This window comes from Neovison vison, chromosome 1, assembly GCF_020171115.1.
Source record: "Neovison vison isolate M4711 chromosome 1, ASM_NN_V1, whole genome shotgun sequence".
Classification (NCBI taxonomy): Eukaryota; Metazoa; Chordata; class Mammalia; order Carnivora; family Mustelidae; genus Neogale; species Neogale vison.
In genome coordinates, this window is record NC_058091.1 from 240,735,046 (window position 1) to 240,751,304 (window position 16,259).

Genomic DNA, 16,259 nt, shown 5'->3' on the forward strand with positions numbered 1-16,259 from the left:
GCTCAGGTCATGATCCCAGGGTCCTGGGATTGAGCCCCGCATCATGCTTTCTGCTTAATGGGGAGCCTGCTTCCCCTCTCTCTATGCCTGCCTCTCTGCCTACTTGTGATCTCTGTCTGTCAAATAAAATCTTTTAAAAACAACAACAACAACAACAAACAGCACTATGGGCTGGTCAGTGGCTCTGGGTAGGTTTGTGGGGACAAAGGGAGTTGACTACAAGGATCCAAGGGGACAGGTAGGTGTAAAATACTGGTTCGTAAAATGTGAACTGTACTTTCAGCTGGTAATGGGAACAATGGAGTTTCCCTTAGATGGGACCACGGATGTGACAAACACAGTAATAGATACAGTTACTATAAAGTAAAATATTGATGTTTTTATTTTATTCTCCCAGAAACCATTGACCATCAACTTATTTTTTAGTTATGGTTCAATTATTATTTAGCCCCCCTTCTAAATCAATCCATAGTTGTTAGTGAGGTAAGTGTATAAAGTAGGAACTTCTGGCTTTCATATAGGGCAGAGGGTATCTGGGAACAGATTAGTTGAAGGGTCTCTGGCTGGCTCAGTCAATAGAGCATGGGACTCTTGATCTTGGGGTCATGAGCTCAAGCCCTACATTAGATATAGAGATTACTAAAATTAAAATTTTAAAATGATCTTAGATTAATTGAAAGTTGTTATCAGAGGCCATTTAATACTTCTCCCTGCCTCTGGTTATAACACTAAAATCATGGTTTTCAAGGAGACAGTAGTCCATCTTCTTGTACTTTAGTCTGAGTTAGTAACTTCCAAGGCCAGTTCCTCATGGTATTTACTTTTTTTTTTTAAAGATTTTATTTATTTATTTGACAGAGAGAAATCACAAGTAGACAGAGAGGCAGGCAGAGAGAGAGAGAGGGAAGCAGGCTCCCTGCTGAGCAGAGAGCCCGATGCGGGACTCGATCCCAGGACCCTGAGATCATGACCTGAGCCGAAGGCAGCGGCTTAACCCACTGAGCCACCCAGGCGCCCTCCTCATGGTATTTAATCCATTTTTTCCCAATGGGCTTCATAGTATCAACCCTGTAATGGTCATCCTGATACTAGATTCTGGTGTTCCCTCTTCCCTCGCATGATGCTTATGTTGCTATTTTTCTTTCCCTTTAACAACCCGCTTTATAAGAAAGCCAAGTTATTTTTTTCTCTCTCCCTCAAAGAAATTACTGTCCCCCAAAAGTGACACATACTCTTGCTGCTTAGTACTTTTTACGTAGGCTGACCTTTTTGGTTTGTCATCTTCATTTTTGTTGGGGTCCTTAAATCTTGATTGTTAGTCTTAGGATCCCATAGAGAAACTGGGATTAGGTTGGTTGGTTTGATTTTCACTTGCCTGGAGGAACCGAGCTTGCATTTGCTTTCTTCTACAAGAATTGGTACATTTAAGATGGTCAGGTGGTGAATTTTGTTTGGCTAGATTTAATACATCTTGGGGAGATGGAACATCATGTACTCTGAGAAGAAAGATATTAATGAGGAGGGGAAGAATGGTTGCATACCTAGGGTTTTGCCTATCAAACTTGAGTGTTGCTAGAAATCACTGGGGTAGCTTGCTAAAATGCAGATTTTAATTCAGTAGGTCTGGGGCGAGGCTCAACATCTAGGATTCTTCAGTTCTAACAAGTTTGCAGAAGATGTTCATGCTACTGGCATGCAGACACACATAGAGGAGTAAGAACATATGGGGTTGATATTCCCATACAGGCATCTCTGAACAGAAGCTCCTTGTATCGCTCCCCTTCGTTGCCAGAGAATTTGAACAGGCCAAGACTGAAGCGGGTGGTAAAATTCAAGAACAACCCAATACCAGATAAAGAAAAAAAGGAGTATTGTTCTAACCAAAAAGAGCTCAGGAAGGTAGGAACTTTTAAAGATAAGAATCTGTTTAATCCTCTATCTCATTGTATTATCTGCTTTTTTGATATGAGGATTATTTTAGGATATCTCGTCTTCTTTCTCATTACTTCTACTTTTATCTCTTTGTTCTTTATGTCTTCCTTGTCTTTTTTACATTGTACCCATATATAAAATATTTAACAATAAATATGTTATATTATACTTTTGAAAATAATTATGGCATACTTCTTCCCAACCTTCTTTTATAAGATTTGAGAGGACACAAGGAAACCTGGAATGGTAGGGATATTTACTGCTGTTTTACCTGTATTCTGACAGAAACAGCATAATGAAGCACACTGGTTTGGTAGGAGGCAACTTTTAAAAAATTTAGTTGTCATTCCCTACCCCTCCTTTAAAAAAAAAATCTGAATACTATTTTATAAAATCAGCATATGATAGTATAGAAGTTATACATAAACAAAAGAAGCTGTTGTGAAATGCCCATAATCCCATAGACCAGAGACAATTATTGTCAACATGTGGTGTACATTCTTTGAGACTCTTTGATGCAGGTTTTTTTTTCTTTTATTGAAGTGGTATTACATAGAATCTAAAAAAAATAAGCAGAATGGGACACCTGGATGATTGAGTCTGGCCCAGGTCGTGATCCTGGAATTCCAGGATCAAGTCCCACATCAGGCTCCCTGCTCAGCAGAGAGTCTGCTTTTCCCTCTGACCCTACCTGCCGCTCCCCCCGCCACCCACCCCGTGCTCGCTCTTTCTCATTATCCCTCAAATAAATATAATCTAAAATAATAATAATAATAAAGTGGTATTACAAAGTATGAGTTTTCTCACTTTCTTAAGGATATCATGAATTTATTTTTGTGACAATGAAATTAATCTACAATATAACTTTATAGTGCATAATAGGAATATAATGTGTGAAATATGATTTGCTTAACTAAGACTCTTATTTATGAGTAATCTTTCTCTATTATAAACCTGCTAGGATATTGATTTTTACAGCCAAATCTTTTTGCATTTTTTTTTCAAAGGGTGTACATGTTTTTAATAAGTCTCCACTCCTGGTTTTTAAATCTTTAACATGAAAATTGGCAGTGGGGGGATTCTTGTCATCCTCAGGGCTTAGGTCTAAAGAAGACAGTTTCTCTCTGTGACATTAATGTCATTCAGATGCTGGAGGAAGATTCTAACCAGGGCTCTCTGATTGGTGATTTCTCCAAGGTGAGTTTGGTTATATTCATCTTATATTCCATTGAATCATTTTGGGTCTGAGTCTTTTTTTTCTTTACCTAAAGAGGACACTAGGTATAATTATGCATCCTCACCAAGGACTATATGATAAACTGAAGATGCTCTGGTGGTAGATTTAGACCCCAAGCCTTTCTAGTGAGAAGGTATTTCTTATTCATTCTGGGAAAATCCAGAGCAGTGGGGAAACATGAGGCATTTTACTTTTTTCCCGTTAAAAATATCTTTTAAAACTATGTAAATAATACTTGGTCATTATAGAAAAAGTAGAAAATGAAATATACCTCAAGTCTTATAAAAATATTATTGCTTTGGGGGCACCTGGATGACTCAGTCAGTTGAGCATCTGCCTTGGCCTCGGATCATGATCCCAGAGTCCTGGGATTGTGTCCCCCATGGGGCTCCCTGCTCAGCGGGGAGTCTGCTTTTCCCTCTGCCTTTTCTCCTTCTCTCTCCCTCTCTCTCTTTCTGGCTTACTCTCTCTCAAATAAATACATAGAAGTTTAAAAATATATATATATATATATATATACATGCATATATGTATATATATGCATGCATATATGTGTGTGTGTATGTATATATGTGTGTGTGTATATATGTATATATATATATATATATATATATATATATATATATATATAAAATTGCTTCTAACATCTTGGTACATACTCCTCCAGACTTTTTTCTATGTGTTTTCACACTTACACATACCCAAATACATTTTTTTGTTTTTTCACAAAAAATAGTTTATGTGTTTTGTGATCCACTGGCTTTTTTCCTCATCATTTAGTGTATCAGGAACATCTTTTTTTTTTTTTTTTTTTTAAAGATTTTATTTATTTATTTGACAGAGAGAAATCACAAGTAGACGGAGAGGCAGGCAGAGAGAGAGAGGGAAGCAGGCTCCCTGCTGAGCAGAGAGCCTGATGCGGGACTCGATCCCAGGACCCTGAGATCATGACCTGAGCCGAAGGCAGCGGCTTAACCCACTGAGCCACCCAGGCGCCCAGGGAACATCTTTTCATGTCAATAAACAATTCAGCTTCATCATTTTGTATTTTTAATAGTACAGTATTTCATTTTTTGGGCTGCCCATAATTTTTTTATTTTTATTTTTTTAACATCTTAAGTTTATTTTGTTTTTTTTTTTCATGTTCCAAGAATCATTGTTTACGCACCACACCCCAGTGCTCCATGCAATATGTGCCCTCCTTAATACTCACTACCAGGCTTAGCCATCCCCCCACCATAACCCTCAGTTTGTTTCTCATATATTTTTTTTGACAGAGAGAGATTACTAGTAGGCAGAGAGGCAGGCAGAGAGAGAGGAGGAAGCAGGCTGAGCAGAGAGCCCGACACGGGGCTCGATCCCAGGACCCTGAGATCATGACCTGAGCCGAAGGCAGCGGCCTAACCCACTGAGCCACCCAGGCGCCCTCTCATATTTTTTTTTAAATTACCTTTTTTAAAAAACTGTTTAAGTTAATCTCCATACCCATGTGGGGCTTGAACTCAAAACTCCACAATCAAGAGTTGCATGCTTTACTGACTGAGCCAGCCAGGCACCCCTGCTCATAATTTCTTGTAGGATATTTACTTCTACAATTTTTCCTTATGAAGTATACCAAGATGGGCATATTTGTAGCTTTTTTTTTTGGTAGCTAAATCTAAAACTTTGTGTGAGTCCTTAATTCATTCCTTAGAATCACTTCATAGAAATGGAATTGCTGCATATGTGCATTATGGAGACTACTGATTCTTTTGAAGGCATCTGGGGTTTTATTTATTTATTTATTTATTTGAGAATGAGAGAGCGAGAGAGCACACACGTGCAGGGGCTGGGGTGGTGGCAGAGGGAGAGGGAGAGAGAGAATCTTAAGCAGGCTCCAAGCCCAGTGCAGAGCCCATCGTGGGGCTCAATCTCAGAATCCTGACATTGTGACCTGAGCTGAAATCAAGAGTCGAAAACTCAACCCAGGTGCCCCACATGTTGAGTTTTAAAGGTCATTTGGAAAGAAGGACAATATATAGGTCTTTGATCTCAAATTGAGGTTTAGAAAACTTGCTCTTATTTCAGTTCTTGGGTATTTCTAGGTATATGCGCTGCCAACCGTGTCAGGGAGACACCAAGATCTGAAGTACATCAGCCCAGAAACAGTAAGCAGATTTCTGGAGATGGTAACTGGTTACATAAGCTACCATCTGGTCTGTTCTGTCCCTAAAATCCCCACTTCCATTGTATTTCACTATATTCACTCACATAGGCTTCTCATTCAACTTGAAGCTGTGTTAAAGAACTCCCATTTATCCCATTCTTTTGCTTTTGTTTTTAATTAAACAAATGATAGATAATTGTTATGAAAGCAAGCAAGGAAAGAAGGGAGGGAAGGAAAAAAGTTAAAATCACTCAGTTTGGGCAAACTTACATCCTGATTTAGGCATTACAATCCCATTGACACCTTTCAGTGCATGATAATTATTAATAGTATTCTCTTTCACTGTCAAAAGTGTCCTAGTTTGTGCAATTATTATTTGGTCACCCTACCTCACCACCAAAGATAACCACTAGTAATAGTTTCCTTGTGGCCTTCCAGATTTTATTCTGGAATATATTTGATAAAAATAGGATCATAATGAACATGTAGTGTTGAAGGGTAGCAAGACATTGTAAACATCTTTCTACCTCAGTAAAACAAATCTATATTATCATTCTAATGGCTATATATATATATTGGCATGTATAATTTAACCCCCATTTTTGAATAGTTAAGTTATTTGTAACTTTTTAAATTATTTGATAACTTGAGCTAATATTTAAATTATTTGATAACCTAAAATAATGGCTGAGATGACTGTTGTGCCATGAATTTGTGTACTTTTCTGTTCACTAAAGATGTTGGGAAAGAAGTTGCTGGTTCAAAGTGTAAATATGTTTCCATTTACAAAGTTCGCTGCAGAAAGGTTGAACCAATTTGCACTCCTACAAGTATCTCAAGGATATCAACCCTTTTCTTCCATATCCTTTTCTGAAAGACTTGCTTGCTTCCTTTACGATGGAACCATTTCCCATTTCGTCTTGGAAAGTCAGAATCGCTCCCTGCTCCCTGTACTACTGCAGAAGCCCTTTGGTGTCTTCTGAGAGGCTGATTGCAGCCACACCTGCCTCCAGATGAGTGCCTTGAATATGTTTTTCCCTGATGTCTCAGCAATACCAGCTACTTTGGTGCTCCAAAAAGACCATTTCGTATTTTATCCTTTTGAATGAGCGGTAGGGATGAGCCATTGCCCCATTTCAAATATAAGTGACTTTTGGAGATTGGGCATCCAGTGAAATTCTGAGTGACTAAAGGGAGTGCAAATCAGGAACCATGTGATTGACTCCTGTCTCCTGGAGTGATAGGGAACAGGGTGTTCAATCATCATGTCTGTAGGTGGCTGCCTTGCTGTCAGGGAAGTTCCAGAGCTTGATTGAGAAGTTTTATATCATCGATTGCCGCTATCCATATGAGTACCTGGGAGGACACATCCGGGTAAGGTTACATTAGTGGGAAGGGGCTGGAGGTAGCTCTTTAATGAGTAGAGCCTATGGACATAGGTCCTATGAACTCCAGAACCAGGGCAGAGCTTCTACTTTTGGAGCACATCAAGGCTGCAAGTCCTCATTCTTGTTCTAATTCTGTAAACCTTGAGCAATTTACTTTCCCTTTCCCTCCTAGACCAATCTCCCTTTATTCTATTGGAGCCAAGAGCTCCTACTTGGAATTAAAATATTTATCTAAGGACGGAGAAGAACCTTGCAGACACTCATAGACATTCTTCACAATGATTCCTATGCATTGGGGGGGGGGCAGTCAGATCTACAAACATTCAATGAATACCTACTACATGCCAAGCTCTATGCTAGACTTTGGGGATAGACAGAGATAAATTAGATCCTGTGTCCTGAAAGTGCTTATAGTCTAGACTTCCTGGCCCAAATATTCCAAGATGGTATCCCAGTTATTTCTAAGTATTGGAACTATCCACAGGCCCTTAAAGAAATACTGAAATTTTTCTACAGGAAGCCTTAAACTTGTACAGTCAGGAAGAACTGTATAACTTCTTTCTGAAGAAGCCCATTGTCCCTCTCAACACCCAGAAAAGAATAATCATCGTGTTCCACTGTGAATTCTCCTCAGAGAGGGGTCCCCGAATGTGAGTGTGTATATGGGGTAGGGTGGGTGTTAGAAATGGACCTTGAATTGGGACTTAAAACCATGGAGACTTCCTAGACCAGCTCAGGCAGAGATTGGAATGAATGAATGCATTCTTTCCATTGTAGTTTAAAGTTAAGGGGTAGAAAGAAAGATTTCTAAAATTTAAAAAGTTTGGAGCAGTGAAGGAAAAAGAATTGGGAATGAAGAGGAGAAAGAGTGACTTGCTTGAATCTTGTTTTGCAAGGACAGTGAGATCTGGAGGTCCTTTTAGGTTACCCGTAGTCAATTCTTCCTTCCCCTCCCCAGTGAATGACACATGGAATCCTGACCTTGCTTCTCTCCACCCCACCCACCTCTGGGTTTTCTCTAAAGGTGCCGCTCTCTGAGACAAGAGGACAGGGCTCTGAATCAGTATCCTGCATTGTACTACCCAGAACTATATATCCTCAAGGGGGGCTACAGAGACTTCTTTCCAGAATATACGGTAAAGGATGGGCCACATGGGGCAACAACAGGAGAGCTCAGGCTTGGGGGAGCCAACTTGAGCATGCAACTTCCAGGGCCTGCAAAGCCCTCCGGGAACAAACTCCTGCTCCTTCTTAGCTACCACCAGCAGCATCTCTATTAAATCTAGTAAAGTTCTGGAGACTAGAGTATCCCTTACTTTGTCCCCTACCTTTCAGGAGCTGTGCGAACCACAGAGCTACTGTCCTATGCATCATCAAGACCATAAGGCTGAGCTGCTGAGGTGTCGAAGCCAAAGCAAAGCATGGGAAGGGGAGCGGCAGCTGCAGGAGCAGATTGCCTTACTGGTGAAGGATGTGAGCCCATGATAGTGGGTCAGTGATTGGCTCTCTAGGAGTCACCAAAAGACACAGTAGAAACACTGAGCAGAAAGAAGCCATGTTGTATATGACTAAACCCAGGATTGTTAGAAGATGTTTGCAAGCCAACAAGCTGCCAAGCTAATAAAATTCCAGGCCTGGGGGTTGGTTTTAGCAGAGCTGCTGGGTGGTGACTGAGTCCTGGAGCTGGCTCTAGAAGGGTGTGGCCTTCAGTTACATGGAGATTTATGTTGCTTCAGGAAGTGTTTGCATTCTCTTTCCATTTAGACAAGTCCTCTCACAAGCCGGCCAGCTCTTTCCCTGGGTTCCTGCCTGTTGCAACAGAGTTGTCCAACTTTTTTCTCTGTACTTGCCTTCTGTGTTTACTTCTCTCCCTTTTTCTTAAGTGGGAAAATAAACACTGCAGAATGAGAAATTTGATTGTGAACCCTTTCTACTCCTAGAAAATCTTTATAAGGAAGAGATCATCAAATTCATCTCCTTTAGACAAAGGTGTAACAATCTTGATATACAGCTGAGGCTAAGGTGCTTTTCTCTAGACCGTTTGTTCTCAGATTTGGGCTCTGGATCATAGGCATTATCTGAATTTGTTTGAAATGTAAATTTTTCAGGCCTCACAGCAGACCTACTAAAGCAAGACCTCTGAGGGCTCAGAATTATGGGTTTAAAATTATTTCCCTTTTAAATGATTCTGATGCATGCTGAGGCTTGAGAACCACTAAATACTGGAAGTAAGGAAAACTTTTGTTTTGTTTTGTTTTTTTAAGCAGGGGTGGGGTGGGGTGAGGTAAGGGGAAGAAGCAGAGGGAGAGGGGGAGAGAGAGAATCTCACTGCCCAGCGCAGAGCCCGAGGTAGGGCTCACTTAACCAACTGAGGCACCCAGGCACCTCTTAAGAAAAACCTTTTAAATTGCCTTCTTTAGCAATATTCCAGCTTTCCTTTTTTAGACCATTCCAAGAATGAGTTACCTAAAAGTATGCTCCACACTCAGCACTCCGTGATAACTAGGTTCAGAAAACCATAGTGAGGGGTGCCTGGGTGGCTCAGTGGTTTAAGCTGCTGCCTTCGGCTCAGGTCATGATCTCAGGGTCCTGGAATCGAGTCCCGCATCGGGCTCTCTGCTCAGCAGGGAGCCTGCTTCCCCCTCTCTCTCTGCCTGCCTCTCCATCTACTTGTGATTTTTCTCTGTCAAATAAATAAATAAAATAAAAAAAAAAAAAGAAAAGAAAACCATAGTGATTAACATCTCTAAAGCAGGTTATAGGCCTGAGTTGGGCTTAAAAAGATTCCTTATCTAGGGTTGCCTGGGTGGCTCAGTGGGTTAAGCCTCTACTGTCAGCTCAGGTCATGATTTCAGGGTCCTGGGATTGAGCCCCACATTGGGCTCTCCGCTCGGCATGGAGCCTGCTTCCCCCTGCCTCTCTGCCTACTTGTAATCTCTCTCTTTCTGTCAAATGAATAGATAAAATCTTTAAAAAAAAAAAAAAATTCCTAATCTACAACCTCAATAGACTTTTGACTTTTCCCATTTCCCATCTCTTTCCTTGACTTCATTTCCCATCTCTCAGAGATGAGTTTAGGACTTGGGATAGATGGAAGTAGAGATATGTGCTGTCTGAAGGTAGGGAATAAAAGGATAGAAAAGTAGCAAACAAGAGCCATTAGACTTAAGGAAGACCTTTTACTTACTTTTTTTTTTTTTTTTAAAGATTTTATTTATTTATTTGACAGAGAGAGATCACAAGTAGACAGAGAGGCAGGCAGAGAGAGAGAGGAGGAAGCAGGATCCCTGCTGAGCAGAGAGCCTGATACGGGACTCGATCCCAGGACCCTGAGATCATGACCTGAGCCGAAGGCAGCGGCTTAACCCACTGAGCCACCCAGGCGCCCCTTTTTTTTTTTTTTTTTTTTAAAGAAAACCTTTTAGGGGCACCTGGGTTGCTCAGTTGGTTAAGCATCTGCCTTCGGCTCAGGTCATGATTTTAGGGTCCTGGGATCAAGCCCCACATCAGGCTCCTTGCTCAATAGGGAGCCTGCTTCTCCCTCTCCCACTCCCCCTGCTTGTGCACCCTCTCTCTCTTTGTCAAGTAAATCTTAAAAAAAAAAAAAAAAAGGAAACCTTTTAAAGTGCATTCTTCAGCACTATCCCAGGCTTTACATTCTTAGAGTTGTTAAGGCAAGTAGGCTTTTGTCTTCATAGTGAGATACACCCCTATGTTCCTGGGGTGGCAGTGGAATTGACTCAAAATTGTCACTCTCCCATATTAACCTAGTGGGAGTGATAGCCCAGGACTAGAAAAAGACAAAGATGGGCACCTGGTTAGCTCAGTAGCTTAAGCCTCTGCCTTTGGCTCAGGTCATGATCTCAGGGTCCTGGTGTGGAGTCCCACATCGGTCTCTCTGCTCAGCGGAGAACCTGCTTCCCCCTCTCTCTCTGCCTGCTTCTCTGCCTACTTGTGATTTCTGTCTCTGTGTGTCAAATAAATAAATAAAATCTTAAAAAAAAAAAAAAAAAGAAAAGGACAAAGAGCTCTGAAGCCTGGATGAGACAGAATAGAGACCAAAGTGACCTCTTCCTGAGTTCTGGAGCATGGAAACCTTTTTTAAGTGAGCGGGAGGGAAGAAGGGCTGTGGCTGGACTGTTGTTGTCTGCAAGGAGGAGCCAGGGCTCTTCTGGAGTGCCTTATGTGTGCCTCCCAGCAGAGGGCACTGTGGTATTCTTTAATGCAGCTTCTAGAGCCTGCTGCCTCCACCGCCCAATCTGCCTCTGCCCACAGGAAAGCTACCTGGCCCTCTCCCTGAGCCCTTGAGCTCAGAGCTCAGAAGGGCGGAGGGGAAAGGAGAGAAAAGCTGTTTCCCCATTAGGTGCAGATGGCTGAAGGGAGTACTCTGCTCCTCTGTCCCACCCCCCACGTACTTATCCCTGCCAAACAGGTATTCCTGGTGGCCTGAGGAGGAAAATGTTTGAAGCACCTCCACTTCCAAGTATGAGGAAGGGATCCCCTAACTCACTGCCTACCTTAGTGGGTCATTTTCTGATCGTTTTCCCCAGAAAAGTGGAACCAACCCCCCTCCCCAGGAAGAGACTGGTACACATGTTCCCATTACAGTAATCTTAATTAAGTGGAAGTTTGGAGTTGCAAAACAAAAACTAGAGCTTAATTATTTTTATCTACTTTGTGGAAAAAAAATTGTATTTGCCTAAAAGGCTCCAATTTGCTGCCTATATAATTTCTTATAATGTCCTCCCTTTGCATAGGTGCCATGTGATTTGATTCATGTTGTTTTCAGGAATAATAATAGTAACTAATATTTTTCAGGTGCTTACTGTATGCAAGACTTTATGAACTCATTTTATATGTATAAACTCATTTAATTTTCACAGCAATTCTGTGAGGCAGGCACTTATTATTTTGCACATTTTACAGGTAAAGGAATTGAGACACAGAGGGATTAAGTAACTTGTTTAAGGGATGCCTGGGTGGCATCCAGACAGTTAAGTGGCTGCCTTCCACTCAGGTCATGATCTGTGTCAGGGTCCTGCGATTGAGTCCCCCATCGGGCTCCTTGCTCGGCGGGAGCCTGTTTCTCCCTCTGTCTACTCTGCCTGCCGCTCCCCGCTGCTTGTGCTCTCTCTCTGACAAATAAATAAAATCTTAAAAAAAAAAAAGTTTCTTGTTTAAGATCACACAGCTAATGAACAGTAGAGTTGGGGTTTGAACCCAGGCAGTATGGCTCCAGTGTCTATACCCTGAATGGATTTGCTCTTACCAAATCCTTACCAAAGAATAGTACGCCTTTCTATTCACTGTATTAGATGTTAAATATATAAGAGCCTCAATTATAGATTCTTTTTTTTTAAGATTTTATTTATTTATTTGACAGAGATCACAAGTAGGCAGAGAAGCAGGCAGAGAGAGAGAGGAGGAAGCAGACTCCCTGCTGAGCAGAGAGCCTGATGCGGGACTCGATCCCAGGACCCTGAGATCATGACCTGAGCTGAAGGCAGCAGCTTAACCCACTGAGCCACCCAGACGCCCTCAATTATAGATTCTTAAGAAGTCAGGGTTGTACGGGTTGCTTGGGCTCCACAGATGAGACTAAGGGCTAAGATCCCAGGCGGGAGACCTTGGCATGTGTTGTATATTAGGTTAGCTTTATACTAACACTGATTGTATTTGTTCAACATAAAGTCAAGAAATGAAGATTCTTTCTAAACCGTTCTTTCTAAAAACAAGGTTTTCAGGGGCGCCTGGGTGGCTCAGTGGGTTGAGCCACCGCCTTTGGCTCAGGTCATGATCTCGGGGTCCTGAGATCGAGTCCCGCATCGGGTTCTCTGCTTGGCGGGGGAGCCTGCTTCCCTCTCTCTCTCTCTCTCTCTCTCTGCCTGCCTCTCTGCCTACTTGTGTTCTCTACCTGTCAAATAAATAAATAAATAAAATCTTTAAAAAAAAAAAAAAAAAAAAACAAGGTTTTCAGGGGGTGCCTGAAAAACTGACTTGACTGGCTTAGTCATTTAGGCCTCTGACTCTTGATTTCTGCTTGGGTCGTGATCTTGGGGTCATGAGATTGAGCCTCACGTTGGGCTCCATGCTCAGTGTGGAGTCTGCTTTTTGCTTGTCCATCTCTATATGCTCCTCCCCCACTTGCTCTTTTTTCCTCAAATAAATACAATACATTTTTTTTAAAGATTTTATTTATTTATTTGACAGAGAGAGATCACAAGTAGGCAGAGAGGCAGGCAGAGAGAGAGAGGAGGAAGCAGACTCCCTGCTGAGCAAAGAGCCCAATGCGGGACTCGATCCCAGGACCCTGAGATCATGACCTGAGCCGAAGGCAGTGGCTTAACCCACTGAGCCACCCAGGTGCCCCTACAATACATTTTTTTAAAAACAAAAACAAAACATGGTTTTCAGTCTTAGTCCAGGACCTGGCTGGCCTCTGGCATAGAGAAGGGAGGAGCATTTTCCTTTTCTCATCAGGATTATAAAGTGGGAGGGGGTATGGAAGATTACATTTCCCCCTTCCCCATTCAGTTCAGGCAAATGTTGAGGAAACACCAGTTCCTTTAAATGTGTATCTGGGGTTGTCAATTTTAATTACCACAGGTATTCAATTATACTGTTCCTGCCCTCAAAAGTCTGGCAAGGTAGAGAATGGTTCCCTTTTTTCCCATCCCTGTATGCAGTCTGGCCCACTAGCAAAGGAAAAAGGTACTGTAGCCTCCATCTCCAAGGCAGCAAGTCTGGTGGTGGGAGCAGGTCAAGTTCACAGAAAAATTAACTCCTGCATGCTACTTTGTTTATTTTTTTTTTTTTAAATTGAGGAAATGTAATTCCCCCTTTTTTTTAAAAAAGATTTTATTTATTTGACAGAGGGATCACAAGTAGGCAGAGAGGCAGGCAGAGAGAGAGAGAGGAGGAAGCAGGCTCCCCGCTGAGCAGAGAGCCCGACGCGGGACTCGATCCCAGGACCCTGAGATCATGACCTGAGCCGAAGGCAGCGGCTTAACCCACTGAGCCACCCAGGCGCCCTCCTGCCTGCTACTTTGAATGATAGCATTTATTCACTGTGTGCTCTGTGCCAGGTACTATGAGAAACTCTTTACTATATACTTGTGTAATCCTGATAATTGTTACATGAAGTAGATACTATTATTAATTTTACTCCTGCAGAAACTGTAGCAAGGAAAAATTAAGTGCTGTGCCCAAGGTCATCCAGCCTTTGTTGAAAATGGCAGTTGAATCCAGGCAGTCTATAAAGCTTGTGTTCGTAACTATTCACCATACTGCTAAGACCCTAGGTAAGGGTAGCAGCAGGAATTAAAGCTTCCAGTGAGAGAGGGCTTGAGAGAAGGTAGAAAACCATGATTACAAATGAAAATGGAATAAGATACAAGGCTTTTAGGGGCGCCTGGGTGGCTCAGTGGGTTAAGCCACTGCCTTCGGCTCGGGTCATGATCTCAGGGTCCTGGGATCGAGTCCCGCGTCGGGCTCTCTGCTCAGCGGGGAGCCTGCTTCCCTTCCTCTCTCTCTCTGCCTGCCTCTCTGCCTACTTGTGATCTCACTCTGTCAAATAAATAAATAAAATCTTTAAAAAAAAAAAAGATACAAGGTTTTTAGACTGTTGAGCCCAAGCAGTGGATTGCAAAGCCTCTCAGGGCAGGGTTTGTCTCTTAATCATGTTTGCACCTGGTTCAAAGTTGAACCCATAATCAGTCTCAAAAGACATTACTGAATTGAATGATAGCTGAGTAGCATCATCTTTGTAGAAAGGACAGGCTCATTTGTCATTATCCACAAGGTTCCCAAAGGCAATGCTGCTTATCTAGCAGGTGTTGGCAGTCACAGGGGATGTGGTTGGTGGGGAGAGGGTGTGCTGGAAGAGCTGTCCATATAACTCCTGGACTCATAATTATTTACAGAGGCTTCCTCATCCCTCCCCTACCTTTGGCTTCCAATCATCATCCAAGGCCCTGTGATGTCAGGCTCTCCACTCCAGTGCCCAGACAGAAAGATGGTCCAGCATCTCATTCTCACAGAAAGGCTGGCCTGTTACAGGTGGAATTGGGCATTGCTGTCAGCCTAGCAGTTTGAGTTTCTTCCTGCCTTCCTGGTCCATTCCATGGGGATGGCACTGAATGGATACTCAGAGTATGCATCCTGAGCACATGCCTTTTCTCACCCTATCCTGCCACCCAAACTTGATTGGGCTTGTTTGCTGAAGGAGGGTTAGGGCAGAGGTGACACCTCTTAACTCCTCCCATCCCAACCTCTATTGATTCATAGGTCTTTCAGCTATTTCCTAGCATCCCAACCATCTGAAATGGTTACCGATTGGGGCCCCTGGGTGGCACAATTGGTTAGGCACCTGACTCTTGGTTTTGGCTCAGGGCTGATCTCAGTATTGTAAGATCAAGTCCTGAGTCAGGCTCTGTGCTCACTGAGTCTGCTTGAATTTCTCTCCCCTGGCTATGCATGCTCTCTCTCTCTCTCTCTCTCTCAAATAAATAAATAAAATCTTGAAATTGTTTCCCTTTGCTTTTTTTTTTTTTAAAGATTTTATTTACTTATTTGACAGAGAGATCACAAGTAGGCAGAGAGGCAGGCAAGGGTGGGGGGTGGGAAGCAGGCTACATGCTGAGCAGAGAGGCCAGCATGTAGCTGATCCCAGGACCCTGGTCATGACCTGAGCTGAAGACAGAGGCTTAACCCACTGAGCCACCCAGGCGCTCCTGCCTCTTTTTTTTTTTTTTTTTAATTTTATTCATTTATTTGAGAGAGAGAGCAGAATCAGGGGGAATGGCAGAGGGAGAGGGAGAGTGGGCTTCATGCTGGGGCTCGATCCCAGGACTTTGGGATTATGACCTGAGCTGAAGGCAGACTTAACTGACTGAGCCACCTGGTGCCCCAAGTTACCCTTTGCTTTTAAATCCCATTTTGAAACTATTGCCAGAGTGGAGTGGACAGTGGGGGCTATCTGTGCCCAGCTACAACTTTCTGACTTAACATACAGAGGTAGTATGGAGCTGGGGGAAATCAGGCCCTGTACAAAAGCTGAGGAGCCAGATGTTCACTTTCACAGCTCTCCTGGAAGACTGGAAGGGCAGATAGAGATTAAAACGAAGACCAAACTCCATTTAAAGTGCATTACAGCTCAGGAACTAGCTCCCCCTGGGCAGGAGAAGGGAGGAAACGGCACAAGAGGCCACATCTCTCCTTCCTTATCTAGGGCCACATGTCTCTCTCCCAGCTTTTGAAGGGTGATTTACACCCCTGGCTGGAATGACTCTCTTTCAGGGCTGATTATATCGGCAAATGCCCCCCAGAGGCCACAGCAGGCTGGCCATATTCAGAAGCAGCAGCCAATAAATCTCAGAGGTTTATATTGCACTTCTCAATACCCTCCTCCTGGCCCTCTGCCAGGCCTCTGCACAAGTGAGGAGAGGGTTTGGGCTGCAGGGGTTGGGGGTGAAACCCTCCACTTCCTTTTATCATCCTCTCTCTTCCTAAGCACTTAGTTATTCTTCCAAGTCATTGTGTCTCTGTTTTTACCCTG

At 42.8% G+C, this 16,259-nt stretch overlaps 1 protein-coding gene across 4 annotated transcripts in view; it reads left to right on the plus strand.

Moving 5' to 3' along the window:
* CDC25C (cell division cycle 25C) overlaps window positions 1-8,956 on the plus strand; it is a 32,448-nt gene extending 23,492 nt beyond the window's left edge. For 2 of the 4 annotated variants that reach the window (XM_044226707.1, XM_044226722.1), the window contains 7 exons: window positions 1,747-1,899; window positions 3,004-3,129; window positions 5,254-5,316; window positions 6,591-6,689; window positions 7,220-7,353; window positions 7,728-7,839; window positions 8,039-8,955. In XM_044226707.1, coding sequence (XP_044082642.1) covers window positions 1,747-1,899; window positions 3,004-3,129; window positions 5,254-5,316; window positions 6,591-6,689; window positions 7,220-7,353; window positions 7,728-7,839; window positions 8,039-8,188 — 837 coding nt within the window. In that variant the 3' untranslated portion in view covers window positions 8,189-8,955. Of the gene's footprint in view, window positions 1-1,746; window positions 1,900-3,003; window positions 3,130-5,253; window positions 5,317-6,590; window positions 6,690-7,219; window positions 7,354-7,727; window positions 7,840-8,038 lie in introns of all 4 variants that reach the window. The other 2 variants (XM_044226714.1, XM_044226732.1) reach the window with 2 other exon arrangements.
* The last annotated feature ends 7,303 nt before the right edge of the window (window positions 8,957-16,259 follow it).